A 23253-nucleotide genomic window follows, 5' to 3' on the forward strand; every position below is an offset into this window, starting at 1 on the left:
TCTTCCGTCCGCTTTTTTATGCGCGACTCTTCGGCCCGCTTTTTTTTATGCGCGATTTATTTATCCGCTTTCTATGCGCGACATTTTGTCCGCCACTTTAATGCGCGACTCTTCGGTCCGCTTTCCATGCGCGACACTTCGGTCCGCTTTTCCATGCGCGGTCATTTTGACCCGCTCCGGGATGAACGATGCCAGCGATGGTAAAAAAAACTGCAATCCACAATTGCTTCACTTTGTTGCGGCTTTCTGCTGCTGCTGGGTGCGACGCTGGGTGGTTCCTTTCCATCCCAGTTTTCGTTCTGTAATTAGGTTCTACGTTTATGTTGCGACAAAACTCGCAACACCTGGCAGGATCGCCATTGTGTGACACTGAATGTCCACTGGAAAGGAACCACGCAGTGGCACGTCTTACCAGACCGGCTGTCGACGAACAAGAGCCCGAGAGTGGCGTCGCCTGCTTAGATGGTTTCGTGTGCTATCGTCGTCCGCTCGTGACAGGCGTGAATACAGAATGTTCAGCAAAGTATACACTTTGATATTGGGTTTCTCGTTAATGTTTAGACTACTGTGATAATTTGAGAATCCACTGAATCATCATTTCCCAGCGAAATTTTACACTAATCAAGCTTATTTTGTTTACCTCTTGTGCATCCGACGCCCCTGTCATGAACTCAACCGAACTTGTGTATCCCAGCTGCTGCGAAGTCGTGTGCGAAATTCGACTGTGATGATAATGAATTTCGGCCGAGTCTAAATGGGTGCAAATGTCGCAATATAAGGGCTGTTTCACACCCACACAACTATCACTATGCCAAATGATCATAAGGCTAGATCACAATAATACCGATCGAAAAATTGGCCTCGAAAGAACAGCCTATACCTAGAAGAAGGGAAAATCTCTTAAGGAGGAATATACAGTTTGGTAATTTAACTCTGTAACAATGTAACTTTAAAAAAAGCAACACACTCTTAACAAGAGGAAAATGTGGTTAATAGGTTGGTCGCCCACAAGGTCTGCGAGGTTATAACTAGAAAGAACAGCATATAAATTAAAGAAGGGCAAATCTCCTATGGGTCCATTCATAAACCACGTAGACCAAATTTCGGTCACCTCAGACCTCTTCTCCTCCCCGTCATATAATTTTGTCCATACCAAAATTTGGAAAATTGTATGAAGCGTAGACTATGGATAGACCCCCTTCCTCTGAAACTCTACCTAGTTTATGCACGGCTTCTATACAGAAACCTGCAAGGATCAATAAACCACCAGACTACCGAACAACTCTGTGACAATATAGGTCGAAAGAATAGTCCAACTGGCTTCTTAAACGGTGTTTAGATAATCACCCCTTGTCGCATTTTGTACTAGGCCCAGCTGTCAAAAGGTGGTTTCAGAAAATCTGTTTGAAATTGATTTTATGTGCCAAAATAAAGTTCTAAAAATCTGAAAAAAATGATAGTAGCTCAGAAAAAGGTGCTCTTTCGTATATAATAAAAAAAATCAATACATTTTACAAAATTTAAATACCCAATTTTTAAAGAAGGAAAAACACCAGCTAGAATTAATAGATTAATCGTCAATCAACCCGGTAACAATGTAACTAGAAAGAACAACCTATAAATTGAAGAAGGGCAAATCTCATATACAGTAAGCAGTTCAACTGCCTGTAAACTGATAAACAGCCTTTGACGAAAAGAAAAGTTACAGTTTAATCGCGCCAGTCAAAAAAAGTCCATTTGGTCCGACGATGCTGGCTTTGCTTTGCAAGTACTGCAAGTATTAAAATCTTGAAAATATTTGAAAACAATTTTACGACTTGACGTTCCGGAAACTGATCATCAACTGATACAATTTATTAAAATAAGAAATAAAATATCAGATCATGTTTAAATGTACTAAAATTAATTAATATACCCGATGATCTCAGGATGTCTTTGAAATAGATTTTTCGAAAAAATGGAGCATTTTGGAAAATAGTATAGAACCAATTCATCATAGTAGGGCCACAGCCAATGCATACTGATAGACTCAATTAAGATAATGCGTTTATATGCCAACTGAACCGCTACACTCCAGCATAGCCACGAACATTGAGGCCGAATAAATTATAGATCGACTGAAGAGCAAAATATCGGACCAATTTGGCCGCCAGTTAATTTTCAAAAACTTAATTTGAAAGAACCGCCTATTATTCAAAGAAGAACAAATCCACTATGGAGTTAGTAGTTCGTCTGTAAATAAACTATATAACACTCAAAATCGAAAGAACAGCCTCTGATTAAAAGAAGGAAAAATGTCTATAGATAAATTAACAGGATGCCAAACAACTCTGCAGCAGTACACGGTTGGACACTGCAAACTCAAAAGAACAGCCTATTTTTTAAAGAAGGCTAATATTTGAATAAGTTCAGTTTGACCACTATAGGGAAGGGTGGAGATGAGTATGCATACACTAGTTGCTGATTACCGTTTTCTAACTTATAACCATCAACTTCTAATCAGCCATCACTTCATTGGTGATCTCCTGGATGATTGGGGGTAATGACCCATTCGGGGTAGTGGCTTTCGGGGTAATGACCTATTCGGGGTAATGGCATTCGGGGTAATGGCTTTCGGGGTAATGACCCATTCGGGGTAGTGGCTTTCGGGGTAGTGGCCTATTCGGGGTAATGGCTTTCGGGGTAGTGGGGTGGAGCCCACGGTGACACATTGCGAATCCACGGTGAAAAAGTTGTGGGTTAATCAAAGGGGAATCACTTTCACCGTCCTGTTTACCGGTGTCATTTTTTTGTTTTCACCGTGAAGTGACACTCGTAATCAGGCCCTTAGTATTTATTACGACGTGTGCCAATAATAGTAATCATATACCAGTTATGGACACATTTCGGTTCCACGTCGCACTATTTACATGTATTCCTTGCTTATGGGATTGACCATAAATGGTACACTAAGGCGAAATAGGACAAGGAATTCAGAGTGTTACAAAGAATTGCAACTAAAAACGAGCAAAATGTGTTCTAATTACTTCTTCTTTCTATTATAAATGGACAGAACCTACTTCTCAGCTTAGTTTTGTATGAGCTCTTCAACAGTTTTTAACTGAGAGCTTTCTTTACCAACGATCAAAGGTGGGCACGATGGTTCTTCATGCCCAAGAAAATCAAATACATTTTCATTACGCTGGACCGACCGGAAATTGAACCTAGACGTATTTAAGGTATTGCATTGGTTATATGGTACCTTCTAAGAGAACTTATAAGCTACATCAAATAGGATCTGTGATATCTCAGAACGGTGACCATACACCAACATGTTATCACAATAGGTTTTTATTGTTCAATATTCGTTTATATCACTCAAGTAGGTTTAGCTAAATTCGCGCGCATAACTTGAAGTTATTTGTCTTCTGAAATTCAAATCTCCTCCTGAACAAATCTACTTCTTCCAATCGATCGAGGCCCATTGTATAAGCACGGCACTTCTGGCTAGTTTCCATCAACGATTAACAACGCACTTCTTCGTGGAACATGTTGGTGACTAATGGAATACGAGTCACTAAATGTTTATTTACATATGATTTGGGTTCATAGTCATTCGTGTACGACTTATGTTTTCTCTCTATTGCACAAATAAATTCAGATTTACTGATTTTGCACTGTTTGTGCGTTCTAATTGTGGCTTTTTCTACATTTGGCAGCGGATTCACCTTGTTCTCCTAATACTGGACCCGGAACCGGTACGTTTTCATTTCAGCACGCAGCTCTTTCGGTGACTTTGGGGGCGATAGCTAATACACATAAGTCTTCTCTTACGTTCTAGAGGTATAGGCATTAACGTATGTATAAGTACACGACAATTCAGAATGAAAATAATATTTTAAAACTATAATGTATAGTTACAAGTTGAGCACAGCCTTGCGGTCACTGTAATGTTCCACTCGCAACAACGGAGTGGAGTGGATTCAGTTGAGGACTTATCACTTCGATTAACACGTTAGAACTCATTCACACTGGCGGCGGCATGTGGCGGCGCATTCATTCCGATTCCGTGCATTCCAAAGGTTCTGCACAAGCGCACATGGATCACTGACATAACACCGGTAAAGCGTCACCGTCGCTTTGCGCTTTCGAAGCGGAAACGGTGAGTTCCACTGGATGAGTTCCCTTCGGTGTGATCCATTCGGGGCAGCGAACTGCGGTTCAATTGCTCCCGGGAACCATAATCGCCGGATTCAGCTGGATCGGAATGGCGGCCACGATGGCCGGATGTGAACGACCTGCGGTGGCCTCATATGGCGGTGGCTTTTCGTGCACGATGGCTAGGCTGGCTGGGTCTGGTGCGGCTGCGGCCGAACTGTTGTTGTTCCGGCTGCTAGTCAGGCCCAGCATACTGGAGAAGTTGAATGTCGACGAACTAGGACTAGAGGTAGGAGTGGTAGAGGTGGTGGTGGTGTTTGGATTGGCTACTGTAAGGCCGGTGGCGGTGGCGTTGGCTGCAGGTACCATTGGCGAAGAAGCGTGCTGCGGTTGCTGCTGCTGTTGGAGCAGAGCCGAGGGGTCCAGCTTGATGGCGTCGTCGTAGCTGGGAGGGGCCACCGCTACGCTGTCATAGTCGGGTGGTTTCTCGCAGCGACGTTCCTCGGCGGCGCTTATGACGTGTATCGGATCATCGTTCTGGAAAGATATGGAGGTGGATGAGGAGGGAAACACGTTAATAAGTAGGCCCTTCTTCAAGGTTGAACAATTATCGAATATGGTTAGCGTTGATATGAGAGATGTGCGTGTATGGTATAAACGTGTTAATTCAGTTAGGGTGTTAATCAATGGCAAGGCAAAAATTAATTGGAGACAGCAGATCTAATAGAATTTTTGCTTCTGATTAGTCACACCTGCAAATTATTCATCAAACGAAGTTCAAGGGCAAGTTTTGAAAAGAGCATACAGCCTCTTATTGTTAAGGGACCTAGTAACCATGTCAATTTGATACGAACTTTGATTATTTTATTCTGAATCTGAAACGTTTAAATATACAAATGTGAATGAGGTAGTCTGTACTAATGCTTTGTGAATTTCACAAAGTGGAACCGAACCAAAGTGGGATCGAACTCATGAACATCCACTTATGAAGTGAACGTGTGGCCATTACGCCACTGGCCCCGGCGTTGATGAAAATTCTATTGAAAAAATATAAATATTTCAAAAGTTCTCGTAGAAATTTCTGATAAAATACTTATATTTTTTATGAAATACTTATAAAAAAATAGAAGAAAATTAATCTTTGAGTTTTTTTCTGACGAACTTTCCCTATTAGCATTACAGTGGAAAATCAAACTAGATGAATTATGCAAGCAGCTGTCTCAACATAACCAAATAATATTTTGTGCGTCTGAACGTTTACCAAACGTTTCCTTTGGATTTTACCCTTCTACTAACAACACCAAAATTTCCGTGACACCTAGGCCTGAGAGATCGTAGAGCTGTCTACATCTTTCCAACTAACCATACTTTTCCATCCATCAGCAGTAGCAAGGACGTGGCCAAGACAGTTCTCGACCATTGGAGGATTGCATCAGCCTTGCCTTAGAGTCAGATATTAGTCCCAAATCTTTGTGCTATGGTTCAAACGGGAAGGAGGCAAGCAACCCTCATAACAGCTGTCTAAGTAGGACCTAAGAATTTGTGCGATTCGCTTAATGCTAATAATAGGGTAATTTTCCAATTGTTGCACGGCTAAAAATTCGCCAATTATTGCACACCTCACAAGAATAACATGGAGTGTGCAACAATAGGCGAGTTTTTAGCCGTGCAACAATTGGAAAATTACCCTAATGCTAAACTGTCCCTATTTGCATTACAGTCCCATTCATTAGAAGTAGAAATTGGGATAACGGCATTTGAAGTCTAAAAATTCGTTGCCATGTGAAACTTTGAAAAATCGTCATGACTTAAAAATAGTTCAACCATCTCGAAGAGATTTAGGATATGCGTCTTGGAGGATGGCAGCCTTGAGCATACACACCAAATTTTTTGAAACGCTTCCAGCACAAAAAAAAATCAGCAAAATAAATTACTGAATTTCGGCAAATTTTTTGCTGAATTTCAGCACAACGTTGCTGATCAACTGTCAAAATTGCTGGATGGTTCAGCAAGTTGAAAAATAATTGCTGATATTCAGTAAATTCGCATTGCTGAATGAAATCAGCACAAAAAAAATCAGCAAAGTTTGCTGAATACCAGTAAACAAAATTTGCAGTGTAGTGCTTCGAATTAGTTGGCACTGTATATTCTTACGTTTAACTGTTTGACACAAATCAAACGTCAGTTTTGAAGCTAAAGTAATCCCTGTTAGAAACAAACATACATTTTTTTATCAGATTCTAACAGGTTATGTTAGGAAAGAATGGGGATTTTTTGTTGTTTTGTGTGACAGGTTCCTTGGCTGAGAAATCATACGTTCGTATCTGTTTTCGTCCAGAAAACTTTGAAGATGAACCTCTTGAAAAAGGTATCAAACGTACCGAAACGTCGGGAATAATAAAAACTAGCGTTTTTCATCCCCCTTAAGACTGCGAAGCCAAACCATAACAGTACATAACCTCTCAGGCGTACCCCCGAAAGAACTTGTGAGTTTTGTTTATGTTCTCTTTTTCGGAGCTCCTCAATGTGTATTTTAGGAATCAATATGGTATTGATCTAGTTTTCAAAAATGAATTTTAGGTTTTAAACATTTTATCAGTTACAAAGCACTTTTCCAATTACTTTCAGTGATTCAGGCATGCATTTCTCAAGAGATTCTGGCAGTAGTTCATACAGATATTCCTACAGCACTACCTCCAGATTTTTCCATGTATTAGCCTAGAAATTTCTAAGAATACCTATGAATTTATCCCTGAATTGTTTAAGGAATTTTTTGAGAAATATTTCCTAGAACTTTCTGCAGGATTAATTTTAGAAATATCTCAAGAGAGTTTTCAAGGGATCTTTACAAAAGCTTATCTAGGAGTTTTTCCAGGAATTCCTTCAGCGTCCACTGATTGCTCCCAGAATACTTCTGGAAAATCTAATTTTATTAAAGGATTTCTTCTGAAATTTCCCTTAAACCGCTTCCGGTGTAAATTTCCGTTCGTTTACATCACCAATCCGTAATGGTGATTATCTATGGAAAATTAATACTTTCGAAAAACGTTTTTTACTAGAGAATGCAAAATTAGCAAATACCAAAATGATATCTCTATATTTTCCATCCATGATTCCTTCATGAATATTGTTCAGATATTCCTCTAGAGACTCATCCAAGAGTACTGAGATCCTTACAGGGATTCTACTGGAGATTTGAGAAAAATGCCTTCGGGGATTCTTTTAGAAATGCCAGTTCAGATTCCTTCTGAAATTCTGAAAATCTCTTCATAATTTAAGGGATTTCTTTAGGAATTTCAGTGAGAGATTTTTTCAAAAATTCTACCACAAAGATTTTTAAAAAAAGATCTCTGAGAGTTCATTGAGAACTTCCAGAGATTCCGGCTGAAATCACTACAAGGATTTTTTACAAACTGCTTCAACGTTTTTGTCAGAAATATGTCTTGGGATTCCCTTACAAATTCTTGCAGGAATGGTTACAGATTTTCCTATAGCATTTTTTTCAGAATTTGCACACAAAAAAAAACTAGGATAATGCTTAAAAAACCTTAAGAAGTCCCTGGAGGATTGTCTGATAAAATCCGTTCTTTAAAGGATCCTCCTTTGGATTCCTTTGGAAATTCCTCGAAGAAATTCTCGAAAATTTTCTGCAAAGTTTTCTGGACAAAAATACTGAAGTTATCTCTGGCGCCAAGGAATAGATTCTGCAGTGATTTCTGCGGAAAAAAAAATGGATTTCTGATGTAAAATCCATTCATAAATCCTGGCGGAATTTCTGAAATAAAAATCTCTTAATAAATATCCCAAATTTCTGTGAAAAAAGTTTACTGGAATTGAATCTTTTAAAAAATCTTTTAAAGAAATCTTTGAAGGAATTCGTTGCAAAGCCTTGAAGAATTTTTAGAAATTTCTAGTAGCATTTCTGGAGAATTAAAAAAAAACTCCTGGAAAAAAATTAAATCATACTGTTTGAATAAATACATGAAGAAACACACTTCTTCATCTTCATCGATCCTAGAGGGTTTTCTAAAGAGTCTCTGAAGGAATCCCAGGAGAATTTTTTGAGTGAATTTCTAAAGAAACTCGTGGACTAGTTTTCCGGAGCGATTCCTGAAAGAATCTCTGGATCTCTGGAGGAATTCCTGGACAATTTTCAAAGTAATACATGGAAAGGAATGCATTCTAAAAAGATACATGGAGGAGTCTTCGGAATTCGCGATGAGCGTTTTCTCGGGGAGTGCTTCAGGAATTTGTTCCGAGTAAATTCTTCAGAAACTCCTTCCAAAATTCTGTCAGGGATTCCTTCCAGAAATTGTATGCGAGATTACTCCCGGAGTTCCTTCAGGAATTATTCGTGAATTTTAACTTAGGCTAATTCTTCACACATTCTGGAACTACTTCAGGAACTCATTCGTGGATTTCTTCGGGAATTTCTTCCGGAACTCTTTTTGAGATTCCTCTTGAAACTTATTCCGGGAAATTCTTCTGGAATTCTTTCGAAAAGTTGCTTCCAGGATTTCTTCTGGAATTCCTTCCATTATTCATCTAGGAACTCTTTTCAGGATTCCTTTAAGAGCTTCGTTTGGATTTCCTACACATCCTTCTGGAATTCATTCTGGAATTCTTCCATATGTTTCCAATGGAAATCCTCCAGAAGTTTATAAGGAAGTATTTTGAGAAATTCCTCCTGCAGATTTTGTTTATGGATTCCCTCATGAAGTTGCTACAGTATTTCCTTGAAGAAATACTCCAGCAAGTTTCTTCTGCAGGATTCATGGAGAATTTCCGGAACTACATGAGTCCTTGAGTTCCTTGAAGGAATTTCAGAAGAAATCCTGGAAGGAGTTCCTGAGATGAAATCTGATAGGAATCTCATAAGAAACTCCTGGAAGGACCCCAGGGGTTACTTCACAAGGAACCTTAAAAAGAATCTCAGATATAGCTCCCTGAGGAATCACAGTACGAACAAGAAATTAAGTTAACAACAACAAAAGCCTGGAAAAATATCCGAAAAAAAAACACGGAAAGCACTCCATGAGGAATACCAGCAGTAGCTCCTGCATAAAGCCCAGAAGACTCTCGAAAAAAATATTAGGAGAAAGTCCACGATACATTCAGAAAAAAAAAATCTTGAGAGACATCCCAGGACTAGGAAGGAATTTTCTGAGAGAAGTCCCGGGAGAAACTTGGTGGGAAATCTCAGGTGAAACTTCAGAAGAAGTCTCGGGAGAACCTTTGGGATATATCCCAGCTGAAGCTTCCAAAGATAAACTCTAGAGGAAATCTATCGGAAATTTCTTGAAGAAACAACTGAGAAAACTTAGGAAGAAATTCCGGAATGAATTCCTGCAGAAAATTAATGAAAAACTCCTCAAAACCATCGGACGAGCTTTGGTTGAAATTCCAGGAATAAAACATGGGCAACACTGGGAGAAATCCCGGGCAGATCTCCTGGAGAAGACCCTAAAAACACACTGTAAGGAAACGCGGAAAATCTTCAAGAGAAATCCTGAGAGAAACTCTAACAATTCCGCGACAACATCTGTGATATATCCTCTTTTGGAGATTTCGGGATAAATCCTGGTAAAAACCCATGGGAACTCTGGGAGCAATATCGGGAAAACCTCTAGAAGGAATTCTATATGATCCCCGTAAAAAATCCAGAAGAAATCAATCGAAATTCCGGACTGCTGGGAGATTCTAAAGCAATAATTCCGAAAAGAAATTTTCAAATCTTGGTAAAATGCTGGTAGGAATCCGGAAGAATCTTAGGGAGGAGTACAAATAAGAACACCAAGACAAGAAATCCTAGAGGTATCCTGGGGTAATCATGCAAGGAGTAATCCTAGAGGAACCTCAGAAATAATTTCTAGAGAAATTTTGGAAGGAATTTTTAAAAAAATCCAGGATCTCCTGAAATCTTTTCGCTAGTACCTCCCATAACCGCAACAATCTCAGAAAGTATTCCTCAAATAAACCAGGAAAGAATCTCTGAAAGAATTCCGCGAGTACTTCCTGGAGGAATCCTGGCAAGAGCTCATGCAGGAATCCCTGGAGTCTAAGATGAAATTCCTGGAAGAACCCCAGAGGGAACTTCTGATAGAATCCTTAATGAACTCCTAAAAGAATCTCATCAAGAACTCCCTGGGAATCCCGCAAAAAACTTCTGGAGGAATCCTGGAGTAAATTTGTGAAGAAACCGCGAAAGTTCCTGGGATACCTGAGGAGAAACTCCTAGATGGGTGCCACCCGAGCAGAAGAAAAAAAAAACTCAATAAAAGCATATTCTGATATGGAGATCAAACAGTGTTATTGGTTTGTTTGACATAAGAGGTAAAAGTACTGAAAATAATAGCTAAAATTTATTCCTCGATCAGCTTCATCATATCAAATTTAGCTCTTTTGAGAGCTAACCAATAGCAGCGAGCTATCCGTCCTGTCATAAATTCAGTTGATCTTCAAGTATCAGAAGTTCTACGAACATTTTTTGCTATTATTTTCAGTACTTTTACCTCTTATATCAAGCAAACCAATATCACGTTTTGATAGTCAGTACTTGACATCTGCCCGGGCACCGTGCCGTCATCCTGTCATAAATCAGCACACTTTACCACGCACATGCACCCCACGTGGCTGAATTCTTCTAAGTCCAAAAGCTGACGAAGTCCGAATCGTTAACAATAACACCACAAAACGTCAAAGACTTCGGAGTAATTCGCGAAAAGGTCGTAACTCACAAAATGTACACAATTTAAGTGATTGCAAGAGTGAAAAGATGCTGAAGGTCGGCTCCAGTGGCACGTTCTCCTCCATTTGGGAAATTTATGCCATCGCAATAAATACGAGCCTATTCATCATTTACCTGAGGGAGTGAGTGAGTGCTGAAAAGAGCATTTTCACTCTTTAAAAGCGCAACCAACCGAGCGCGAATTTTACGTGATAAACAAAAAGTGTCGGATTGCTTTTCGGTCTTTGACAACAATTTTCCACATATCTGGCCATATTCACGTAATTTGAGAAAATTTCGGGTTGATTTTCTTGAAGATCTGTAACTCAAACCACACACAACAAGCGTGATGATTATTCCAAACTTCAAATCATATCACGTGTTCCTTCTTATTGAAATCAAACAGCACTTGAACTTGACTGTTTATGGAAATGATGATTCATCCACTCATTTCTCGCCTAAACCAAGTAGTGGCTCATCAATAGTTTCTGTCATTCATAACAACTTGGTAAACGAGTAAAGCCACAAATCATACCCTTCAAAAGGTAATCTCCAAACAGAGTATGAAATAGTATGATTCGAGGTGTGAGTGAATCAGTGAAGTAAAACGATGTTGACCTGGGGAAATGACCACAAGCGTTGGTAGCTTTTTTTTTCCATTGATTCTTCTTGATAAACACGAGAAAGAGCAAGATGAAACAAAGGGAAAGCGTCCCCTCTTCCATGCTTTTCTTTCTCGAGATAAATTAAGTTGCTGTGGTCAACTTATGCAAATCATCGAACTTATACAGGGTGTTAGGTTCGTGAGTGCAAACTTTTTAAAGGGTGATGGAGGACCATAAATGGTGAAAAAAATGTTCTACGCATATGGTCAAATCTCAACCGTTACGTAGTTATTGAACTTCCCATGTTTTTGATTATTATTGCCTCAATTGGCTATAATTTTAAAATGGTCAAACTTATCCCAATTGTTTTCCCCTTATTCGAAAGATTACACTAGTTTACAGCATTTTTGAACTCGATAAGCTGATGACCGTTTTTGGTGTAGAATCATGCCCTGAGATCGAAATCACGAAGGAAAAAAATTACAGTAGAGCGGAAATTTTTTGCGACTTTCCATACACGGTTGGTGATTTGAAATCGATTTTTGTTCTATTTTTAAGCAAAATCGCTCACTTCACACATCCCATTCTCCGTAATCAATGATCCGATTGAGGCGAATTTTTTTCTGTAACTCGTCTACATATGATATGTCAAATAAACATTGAAAAAGATTTTTTAAATTGTTTTTTTCTTATTAAAAAATACATTTCTTCATATATTTTTGAAAAATTTGCTAAAATATAAGGAGATCGTCCTCAAAACTCGCCAATATCTTGAATTGCATCAATCTAACGCTAAACCTGCATTCAGAAGATCGAATGGTATTATATTCAGCTTTTAATTTATAGAAAAAGATTTAAAATTGGTTGAACAAAAGGCAAGTATTTGAATTTTATTAAATTTCATATTTTAAAAAGTTGTAAAACTCGATATTGAGCAAAAACTAAAAAACTGTTCTACTTTGAATTTTTTGAAACACGGTTTCGGAATCAGCGCTTAATTATGCTTCAAAAATTTAGATCGTTGACAGAAGTTCACAACTTTCGTTTTATTTTGTAATCTAGTGTTATTGAATTTTCTATCAAATGGCATCTTTGAATCGATTGGTTCAGTTTAATAACTAAGTTTTCTGGAGCAAAATAGCTCAAAATAGTGAGTTTAAATTTGTTTTTGTCAATTATCTTTGAAACATGCGTTATACATTAAAATTCTTTCTTTGGAAAAGTTGTGGCCCCTGTTCCACTCTACAATTCGTTCTTTGACACCAAACTTCTAGCTCTTATCGTTTTCTTGCAATTTCGATTTAAATGTGCGGCACAGTGCGATAAAAATGCTTACCTTGACAGTTGCAAATGTATGATCTAAAATGCGATGTTTAGCTCCATGAAGCTTTATTTACGATTTCCATTACAGGAGCACTTCATTGAATTCATCCAGGAGTTTCTTCAAGAGCTTCACTAGTTGTTCCTTAAGGAGAGTCTTAAGGAGCTTCTCAAAGAGTTTATTTGTGAATTTCTGCGGAACTTCCAAACCATCTAAAGCATTTTTTATAGGAATTGAAACACATACTTCAGTATCTCAGAGAATTGTAACCTCTCGTTTCTCAAGTTTTTTTTTTCTAGAATTTCTCTGTAAGATTGTTAGCTATTCCCCAAGATTGGATGAAGTTTCTCAAGAAATTTCAATTCTTCTTCCGCAAATTCCTCAAAAAGCATCTGCTGGAAGTTTTTCTGTAGAAATGCCTTCAGGAGTTGAACTAAGTGTTGTTACAGAAAGTTTATAAGAAGTGCAGTTATAAAATACTCCAACAACTCCATTCTTTGAAGATTTTCTTCGGATTAGAATTCCCTACAAGAAAGTCTTCCTTGCAGGAATTTTCTTGGAGAAATGAATTAAAAGTCACCTACTCCAGGATTTTCCTGGATTTTCTGTAAGAACTCCTAGTGAAATTTCCAAAGAAACTCCAAAATAAATTCCTAAAGTAGGGCTTAGATGAATTTTTGAAGATACTTCTGGAATTTTTTTTTGAAGAATATCCTGGAAAAATTTCTCAAGGGGCTTGTTGGAGATATATCTGCAGAAATTCCTGAAAAAATATCTGCATGGCCTCCTGGAGACAATCATGCATTGATTATGGGAGGAAGTTCTAAAGTTATTTTGGGAGAATTTTAAGAGAACCTCCTGAAGGAATTTCCGTACAAATTTTTGGAGCAATTTGAGGACAAATTTGTAAAGGAGCTATTGGAAAATTGGCTATAACAACCCCCGGAGAGGTTCCTTCAGATACCTTTGGATAAACTCCTAATTTATTTCCTCCAGAATAATAGTTCACAAATAGATCCTTCAGCCATTCCTAAAGGAATGCTTGTACTAATTTGAAAATATACCTCTAGAGAAATTCCTACGACAATTTCTAAAGAAAATTTTCAAAGAACTCCTTCGAAGTAATTTGCAAATGAGGCATCGATAAATTTATTTATCGATTTATTCAGCAATGGGAAATTTATTCAGCAATCTTCAAAGAAATTTGTGGGTGAATCTTTGAAAAAAAAATGTCCTGAGAAAACATTTGAGCATTCCTAGAGTAGATTACCCGTCAATAATATGGAATCGTTGCAATACTCAGTATTGCATCAACCAAAAGAGGGAAGAAAAATGGAGTCAACCTAGAACAAATGAGACAGTGGGTACAAGTTACATTTTCAAATAGAATTAGGAGGGCCATAAATGATTAGAGCTTGAGCTTGAACTCGATTGACCGCCCGTAGATGCTACTCCATTATCGCTACACTCACACAAGGAAGCAATATCTACCGGGCATCTTATCTTCAGTGTGTGAGCGTTGGTGATCTTCTATTTTAAAGTGACAGTGACGCCTGCCACGTCAGGTTGCAAGTCAATGTCCCAAGCAAAACACTTTTTAACATGTTTATAACAATCAGAATCAATGTTTTGGTTGATTTGGTTTGTAAACGGTTGTAATTAAGATTCGTTGAAACAATCAGATTATACTTCAGTTACAAATTGGTTTCGAAAGTTTCGACTAATGATAACGTTTGTTTTCATTTTGCTAGTTGTTATAAAACTGTTACACCTCAGTTTGGCATTAACAACAGGATTTTAATAGGTTTTAATTTTGTTTGTTTCATGAAAACTCAGTAGCAACATGTTTGCAACGATGATCATTTCCATTTTAGTTGCAGGTGCTACTTGGGTGTGGGGAAGGGTATGGAGTCATGATTGCAATCGTTTGTATCCACATCTGACCGAATATACCTCTGCGTCGGCACAAATTATGCGGATGTCGGAGTGCCTAGTGCCTCAAAGACCCGAAACAATCACATTTAAGGGTGTTACAAAACTTTCTAGGTGCTGCAATATTTAGTATGAGTGTTGAAATATGCGATTTCATATTTATGGCCGGTAGTGTATATTCCTGGTGCCATCTTTTGAGATCCGAAAATCTTAGAGGAAGTTCTCATAGGTGTTCCAAAAAAGTCTGAGAATGACATTTTTAAAGAGTTGTTTACAGAATTTTCATTAGAGCTCATAGAGAAATTGGAGGGGGGGGGGGGGGATAATGAAAGAAATAAGTAAAGAATTGTTCGAGTAAACTTTGGAGGAATTCAATAACATTTTTTGAAGATATTCCTGAACAAACTCCTCGTTGAAATTGCAGGAGAAATCATAGTAAGAATTCTTGGACAAATCTGCGAGAAGTTTAGGGTAAAACTCCCGTAGGATTTTTTCTTTGACTCTTGATGAAATTTCAAGATGAAAGCTCTTTGAACAAAAAAAAAATGAACAGCAAATCATAGCATACTCAGTTGAATTAATGAAGGAAAACTTAAATTGACTCTTGACAAATTTTATGTTGAGCAGTGGCGTCTCGTAACCTCAATTTTACCTGTTCAACGATCCTAAAACTTCAAATTACGGATAATATAGGGGCAGAATCAAACATAAAATGAACAAAAACGGCTATTTTCGTTATTTTCTATTAATTACAAGTTAATTTGTTGAGAAAATCCAAAAACTTGCACTTGTTGAACAGGTAGATTTGAGGTTAGGGAATCGTCACTTATGTTGAGACCGTCGTTAGAATGTTTGAAAGAAGGTTTTAGATAGAATGAAAAAGCTTTCAGAGTCAGAGCCGGATTTAAGGGGGGGGGGGGGGGGGCAGGGCCCCGGGCCCCGAGCCCCCTCATTTCAGGGGCCCCCACAAAATTTCACTTCACAAAAAAAAATGTGATGCAAGAAAAAACACTAGTGCAAGACACTTCCCTTTTGGTTAGATTTTTGTCATTAGAACTTCAAGCAACTGTGATATGTTGTGATTCGTTTCAGCAAGACTGCAACTATTCGTCCAGCTATTTGTGAAATTATAAATTGTTTCCTTGAAACTTTTTACATTTTTTTTATTTGTGCAATTGCTCAAGATAAATTACCAGAAATCATGTAGAAAATCTTCGACTGAATTCTAGATAAACACCAAATCTCCATTGGCATAAATAAGGGGTGGCCAGGGGCCTGGCCCCCTACATAATCACTAGATTCAGGCAATAAGAATAATTGGAGCAGTTCTGGAGTATTGCACTGTTCCCACCAAATCGAACTGCACAGTATGAAAGTGTGACGGTTAAAAAGTGTGACGATAAGTGCAACCATGCTGTCTGATAGCATTTTGACGTCGAGAAATGTCACAGATTAGCACGTGGTGTGTGCTTCGTCGGATTCTTTCTCGGTTTTGTTTTGATTTTCAGCCATCTGACAACTCTCCGATGCAATTTTCTCTCTGTTTTTCTCGCGAAAGTTGGTGCAGTGTGGCCAGTAATGCAGGTTTGTGCGTTTCTTCTAGTGTAAATTTTTTTTGAAATGTATATTATATGAAAATGATGTCGGCAACCGTGCACGAGCACAGAAATTGTGTGATAGCTGAAGTGCCTCAAAAATCCATCTTTGAAAGCACCCAGCAATATAAAAATGTATACCGACATTGCCACTAAGAAAAATCCGCCACACTCCCTACACTAAAAAACATCCGCATCTAGTTTCCATGTGCCCACACATAGAATTTTGATATCAAGCTTTGCACTCGAAAAATAAATGCATTGCACATAAATTCAAATTACGCATTTAGAATATAAATGCCGCTGCACATATTTTCCATCCGACTATTAGATTTTATGTGCAACCTTGCGTGGAGAACGTTCATGTGCGCGCATATAGATTGTAATAATGGAGTGAGATGATTCCTTGAGAAAATTATAGAAGAAATTTGTGGAGAAATTGGCTAATCATTTGTCCAGGTTTTCGGCAAAAGATTTTCAAGTTCAATAGTATTTTATATCCGTAACTACATTATGAATTTATCATGAATTACCGGTAAAATTTCTTCATAATTTTTAATAATCCTTTTGATTTCAAAGTTAAGTTGAAATTTTTTTTGGGAGGTCGCCAGGACTCCAGCAGTAACAATTTTTGTTATGTTTTCATACTTTATTGTTGTCGACCAGCAACTTCATCAGAGATTACAGCAGGAATTTCCGAGAAATTCTCTTTGAATTTCACAAAAGCGATACTACCGAATGCGCTACAAATTATACTAGATTTCTCGAAAATTTTAGCTATAAATTCATCTTGCAGTTTCTATGTCAACTCTAGCATGAATTTTTACTAAATCTGGGATCAAATGCTGTAAGCACACTGGCAAAAAGCATGTTTACTTTATGTATAAATTTATTTCATAATTGTTTTTAGCGTGAAAACAAAAGAAATGAAATCTGTTATGAATAAATTTAGTGAATATCGACTTCTTTTGCTCTTTATTCAAATTATTTCACAACTACAGTAATACCTTCTTTGATACATTTTTATCTGAATTGTTGATGTTTTTTTTTTAGATTTTTTTTTCCATGTTATATATGCAAAAATATATCCTCTATATAGAGGGGCCCCCATAATACTGTGGCCCCGGGCCTCCACATTTGTAAATCCGGCCCTGTTCACAGTTTACAGAAATATCCACAACTATAAACTTAAATTGTTATATCTTTATTATGTCCTCATATGTATACACATCTGGCATAAGGCCTGGAGAAGATCAATGTTGGAGGTCATTTAATATCAATTTTCCTAAAACCTTACCTTTGTTTTCCAAGTTGAACAATATTAAGTGAACAAGACTTTTATCTATTCTTACCTATGTTTAACTGTATTCTGATCTATTTTTCCGCAAAATTGTATTTTCAATGTTTTGGCTTTTGGAGTTATACCTTTTATTTAGCTTTAATTTAATGAACAAAAATTTTACATGTAGTCTTACAAAAATGCACCTGGTACTGAGGTTGTAGAAATTATTTTGGTAATACATATTAAAATCGCTGCTGAGATATTATCCCAAAAATTGTTTTCAAGTGCCCCTGAATAACGGTACGAATTTTCTTAACAATCTGTAACTGTAATCCCACACAAAAAAAACATGATGGTTCTTCACAGCCTGATATCACTTCACGTGCCATAGAAGACCTCTTCTTAGATCAATATTGTAACGATTGTAAGAACGATAAGTGTTATATCTTGTCTCATGTCGCGCCTCGTGTGTGTCGTGAAGTTCTTACGTTAACATAAACTGTGAAAGTTAATAGTAGATCAATATAGTTGAAATGAAAAAAGCACTTGACTGTCTATGAAAATGATGATTCATTCACTTATTTTCCATTTAAACCCAGTTAGCTCATCATTTCTGTCACGCTAGTTGGTAATCAAGTGAAGCCACAAATCGCACTCTTCAAAAGGAAATCTTCTAAAATAGTATGGAAAAAATGATTAAGGTATGAGTGAATCACTGTGGCTAAGTAGTGGAATTGACGCCTTCGTCAGTTTCTTAACTTGTTATCGTCAAGCCGTCAAGGTCAACTTTTGGCAAACCAATAGTTCAGAGGCACATGATACATCTTCAAGTAAATCATCAAACCTTTGACGATAACAAATTTCGTTTTACATGATGCAATAGATGAAAAATATTAAAAAAAACTTTCGACTTCGAGTTCACGCCAACAATTCGAAATTCGCAATTTGTTCAAGTAAAATCAACGCGAAAATTCATGTTGGGAATCACAAGACGCTTACCTCACTTGACGATCCTCCTCTGTTTGGTGTATGCAACCAGCAGCACATGGCCGTGCAGATCAAGCACGCTCCCGCTGTAAATTAAAGAAAACAGAACAATTTGATCACTTGAGTTCATCACTACCACCTAACGTTCAACACTCACCCAAAATGCACGCCACTCCTGTGTACCGGATTGGCTCTGTGTAGTCCTGCGCTAACCCGAGCCAGTTGACTAGTGCGCCCACGCACAGCAGTATCATTCCATACCGGTAGGGGCGCTGTGTACGGCGGGATTCCTCCAGGGACATGACTGCAAAAAAGAAGAAACACAAAAACATCCCGGTCAGTTCACTTTCCACGTGGTTCAGGGTCGCAGATTATCAACAACCTGAAAGCACCATTGATTGTACAATTAAAAATAAACGGTTCGGAGTGAAAGGACGAATTCGATCAGACAAAAACTCTCACAAGCACTAACAAAAAACAACTAACTGAGATAATACTGATTCACACGTTCTGTTCTGTTGTTGGTTGGTTCAACTCCGATCGACGGATGGCTGAATACTACTAACCGAAGCTGCCGGTAGACAATCAGAATTATAGCCATTCGAATCGCTGCTGCTGTTCGTGTCGTGATAGGGAGCGAACCCGTCCGTCCATCGGCGTCACCATCTGCCGTTGTCCACCGTCATCATTATCATACGTCACGACGAAGACCGGCGGCAGAAGGGGCTTCGTGCTAAACGATGACTATCAATGTAATACTCGCCCGCCCCCATCCATCGTCAGCTGTTTTGAAACGTTGTTGATGGGACGGGTGAGATCAACGCACGTCGTCGACGACGGGTGGCGATAGGGATGCGGGGGAGGCTATCATTACCCAACTACTACGCAATGAGGAAACCACGGACGGAGGAAAGGGGCTTCGTGACCGGTTACGGCACCTCTGTTTGATGGATTTCTTAGCACAAAAGAAAGTTCATTCAGTTTTTTATTTCGAGCGTTAATTAGAAAGCTATTCCCGGATTACGTGACCTTACGGAAGAATTGTGAAATTCCCAGTTTGTCGGGAATACGGTCTACCACACCTCTGCTGATTGGAACTGTGGGGGAACCCCTTCGGCGGTGATGGGATTCAAACCATTTGAATGAAGTAATGCCACTTCAATACAGCGTAGCGTAGGCAGTTCTATTCCAGTTAGTTGAATGTGGCTATATTAGCGGATGACGTATTCATCGTGGATCTGCCGCTAGCGTGCCGATAATGACTTCAGAAGAAATCTAGGGCTCGACTGAATCGATTACCGACTGTCACGTTGCCAACAACAACGATGGCGATTGGCGACGAACACAATTCCAGTGATAATTTCTGAAATTCCTGATTTCATTATCGAGCATCATCTCGACGACTGATGGAAGAACGATCAAGATGATCGGATCTGTTTTGATTCGAATGAACGGGCGCCAGAATTGGTTGTACTAATTAGTTACCCGTATGATGAAATACGTATAGGTTGTTGTGGTAGGAAGTGTTGATGAATGCCATCGGAAATGGGACGACTGCTGCCGATAAAGTCAATTCAACTGGTCACACACGATATGAAAGGAACTTAACCGACTAAACTTTGTGTCGAGAATGAATAACTGATCTTCTCTCAATATTTGCAAGTTGTTACCTGCGCTGCGCGACACATGGTTCAGTCTGTGTTCCGGGAAGTTACCTGGTTGCTAAGGGGCTGTCCATTAATTACGTAAGGGAATTTTTACGATTTTTCGACACCCCCACCCCCCCTTGTAAGATTTTTTGTATGAGAACCAAAATATTTTTGTATGACGCGTAAGATTTCTCAAACCCCCCCTCCCTCCATAAACCCTTACGTAATTAATGGACAGCCCCTAAGTACACATCTCTCGTATTGACGATAAACAAGAAGGAATGGCAAAATTAACACAACTGTGACTGTGGACATAGAATGGCCATATCTTCTCAGGTATACCGGCAGCAAGAGTCGGATTCTCTCAAGGACTTTATGCTTACTTCACAATTACCTTTCTTCGTTATTCTTTAGCACATAAAATCGTATCTTCCAATGCGTTTTGCATACATTTACATAGGGTGGTTTCTTTTTTCGGCTGAATCCTTTTCATCTACCCTACTTACTGGCTGATGAAGGCATGATGAAGCCATCTTCTTCTTCTTCTTCTTCTTCTTCTTCTTCTTCTTCTTCTTTATGGCTCTACGTCCCCACTGGGACTTGGCCTGCCTCGCTTGAACTTAGTGTTCTTTGAGCACTTCCACAGTTATTAATTGAATGGCTTTCTTTGCCTGCCATTGCATGAATTTGTATATTGTGAGGCAAGGACAGTGATACACTATGCCCAGGGAATCGAGAAAATTTTCCCGACCGGAACGGGAATCGAACCCGCCGTCTCCGGATTGGCGATCCATAGCCTTAACCTGGGCTGGTAGCAAAGATTGATGGTTGAAATAGTTATTTTAGTGACCAAGTTCACGAAAATAGTGACCAAATAGTGACTTACAAATGGCAAAAAAGTGACTAAATAGTGACTTTTGGCAAAAAAAATAGTTAGCGGCCAAAAATTGTGAGCCGAACTTGATTCAGAAAATGTTGGAGTACCGCATAAAAATATTTTCAGGAAAACCTTCTCCACCAACATTTGCATGTTTATACAACTGTTAACAGATATTGTGCAGAACTAGATAAATAGGTATTAAGTCAATGAACGAAAATGGTTGTAGGCACATACAGTTTTTTTAGTCAGTTCTAGTAGAACCTCAATGGGGAAACATTGGTGCAAGTTCCTGGCATTTTTTAGTCAAAGCTGATATTATATTGAAGAAATTGAGATGGAATGCTCAGAGGTTTATTGAACAAATTCCTTAATAGATTTATATGAAAACTATTACAGATATTTCCTTTGGGTCTTATAGAAATTTCAGGGTAGACTTTCTTGAGCCTTATTTGAAAGAACTCGGCCCAATTCGTGGATTTACTGCGAGCAAAAATTATTAAATAGTATTTGCTAAAATTTCTGGAAAAATTAAAAAATGAACAAATTCAAAATAAAAGAATTTGTTTTCTATATCTTCCTGATAGGAGGATTTCCTGGAGAATTTATTTGATTTTTTTAATGAATAGAAAATGTGCGGGCAAGTTTATTCCTCACATTTCTTTGAAATTACTTGCTAGGAACCCCTCAAAACTATAAGAAGGTAAAAATTAAGCAGAAATTGATTAGACAATTGGGATATAATTGCTATAGCATTTGTTGTCGTATACATTTCAAGCATTTTTGAGGAATTACAACGCTTATTGACGAAAATGACGAAAATTTAATTAAAATTTTGAGAAAATTGCTAACTTTTTCGAAAATTCCCATGTTTGAAGAGCTTTTGACAAAGAGTTTTTCACAACAAAATAGTCAAAACAGTATTTGGCGATGTTCCCGAAAAAACTCTTTTCAAAAATAGTGCACAATTTTTAAAGATTACTGGAAGATATCATTTCAAAGATTTATCTTCCAAACATTCTTCAAAGAAATTTAATCAGGATATTTCCAGGCGTTGAACTAGATCATCATATAACTACAAAAACATACCATCAGAAATTCAACAAAAGCTTTTACTAAAGATAAAATTTCACAAGTAATATTCAGTGTTTTACGCTAAAATTGCGCATGAATTCATGCAGAAATTGTCTTGAGGGCATACAGGAGCATATTTCGAGGCCGGCATCGACAATTGTAACATAAATTCCGCCAAGAGTTCCGGCAAATATTTCCTCAGATTCTTATTTTACTTAACCAAAATCCTCTACTTTTTATTTCCGAGGATGCCATTACAAGCTCATTCCGATTTTTCACCCATATTTGTTTCGGTAATAGTTCAAAAACATTCATCACTTTACTGGAGAATGACCAGAAACTTCAATGGGAAAGAATGCATTCTAGTATTGTAACATGAATCTTATCATGACAAAAAGCCAACACTTCTGAACAGATGAAAAAGTTTTGGACTGGAAATCTCCCTGATAAAGACACCTAACTTAACTTAACAATACTATGGATCAAAATCAGTCACTTAATATAGACGATTGACACATTTGCTAACACAGCTACTAAACATGTTATTGTAACCAGTCAGACAATGCTTGATTTGCACTTTTTATCACTCCAAATTTTATTTTTCTTGCTGACTATATTACCATTTGCCACAAAACATTAAAAATAATTGAAAATAGTGACTTTTCAACAGAAAAAGTGACTTTAGTTGAAACATCTTGAAAATAGTGACTTTTTAGTGACTGACCCGAAAATAGTGACCAAGTCACTAAATAGTGACTCGCTACCAGGCCTGTAACCACTAGGCTAACTGGAGACCCAATGATGAAGCCAACAGATATCTAAAATTGTAGGCTCTAGCGGAAAAAAATATCACAGAGCCACAATGTACTGCAGCCCTGAAATTCATCACACCCATGATGTCGCCCGTATTCGGAAACAATTTCTGCTTCGTATAAGCAAAATTAAGGTCACAATTCTAAAGGGTGATACGGTTAAAATTTGGTCACACAATTTGTTTCATAACTTGATACTGCGTACACCAAAAACAGCTAATTTTTGGGTCAGTAATGGTACATTATATGTAGCTT

At 38.0% G+C, this 23253-nt stretch overlaps 1 protein-coding gene across 3 annotated transcripts in view; it reads right to left on the reverse strand.

Moving 5' to 3' along the window:
* Positions 1-3314: 3314 nt before the first annotated feature.
* The window catches only part of LOC109421076 (uncharacterized), a 108346-nt gene continuing 88407 nt past the window's right edge, over positions 3315-23253 (reverse strand). For 2 of the 3 annotated variants that reach the window (XM_019695570.3, XM_019695572.3), the window contains exons 2-4: positions 18744-18890; positions 18599-18672; positions 3315-4674 (exon numbers count right to left, since the gene is read on the reverse strand). In XM_019695570.3, coding sequence (XP_019551115.3) covers positions 4201-4674; positions 18599-18672; positions 18744-18890 — 695 coding nt within the window. In that variant the 3' untranslated portion in view covers positions 3315-4200. Of the gene's footprint in view, positions 4675-18598; positions 18673-18743; positions 18891-18968; positions 19158-23253 lie in introns of those variants that run through there. The other variant, XM_019695571.3, reaches the window with a different exon arrangement.

This window comes from Aedes albopictus, chromosome 2, assembly GCF_035046485.1.
Source record: "Aedes albopictus strain Foshan chromosome 2, AalbF5, whole genome shotgun sequence".
NCBI classification, from domain to species: Eukaryota; Metazoa; Arthropoda; class Insecta; order Diptera; family Culicidae; genus Aedes; species Aedes albopictus.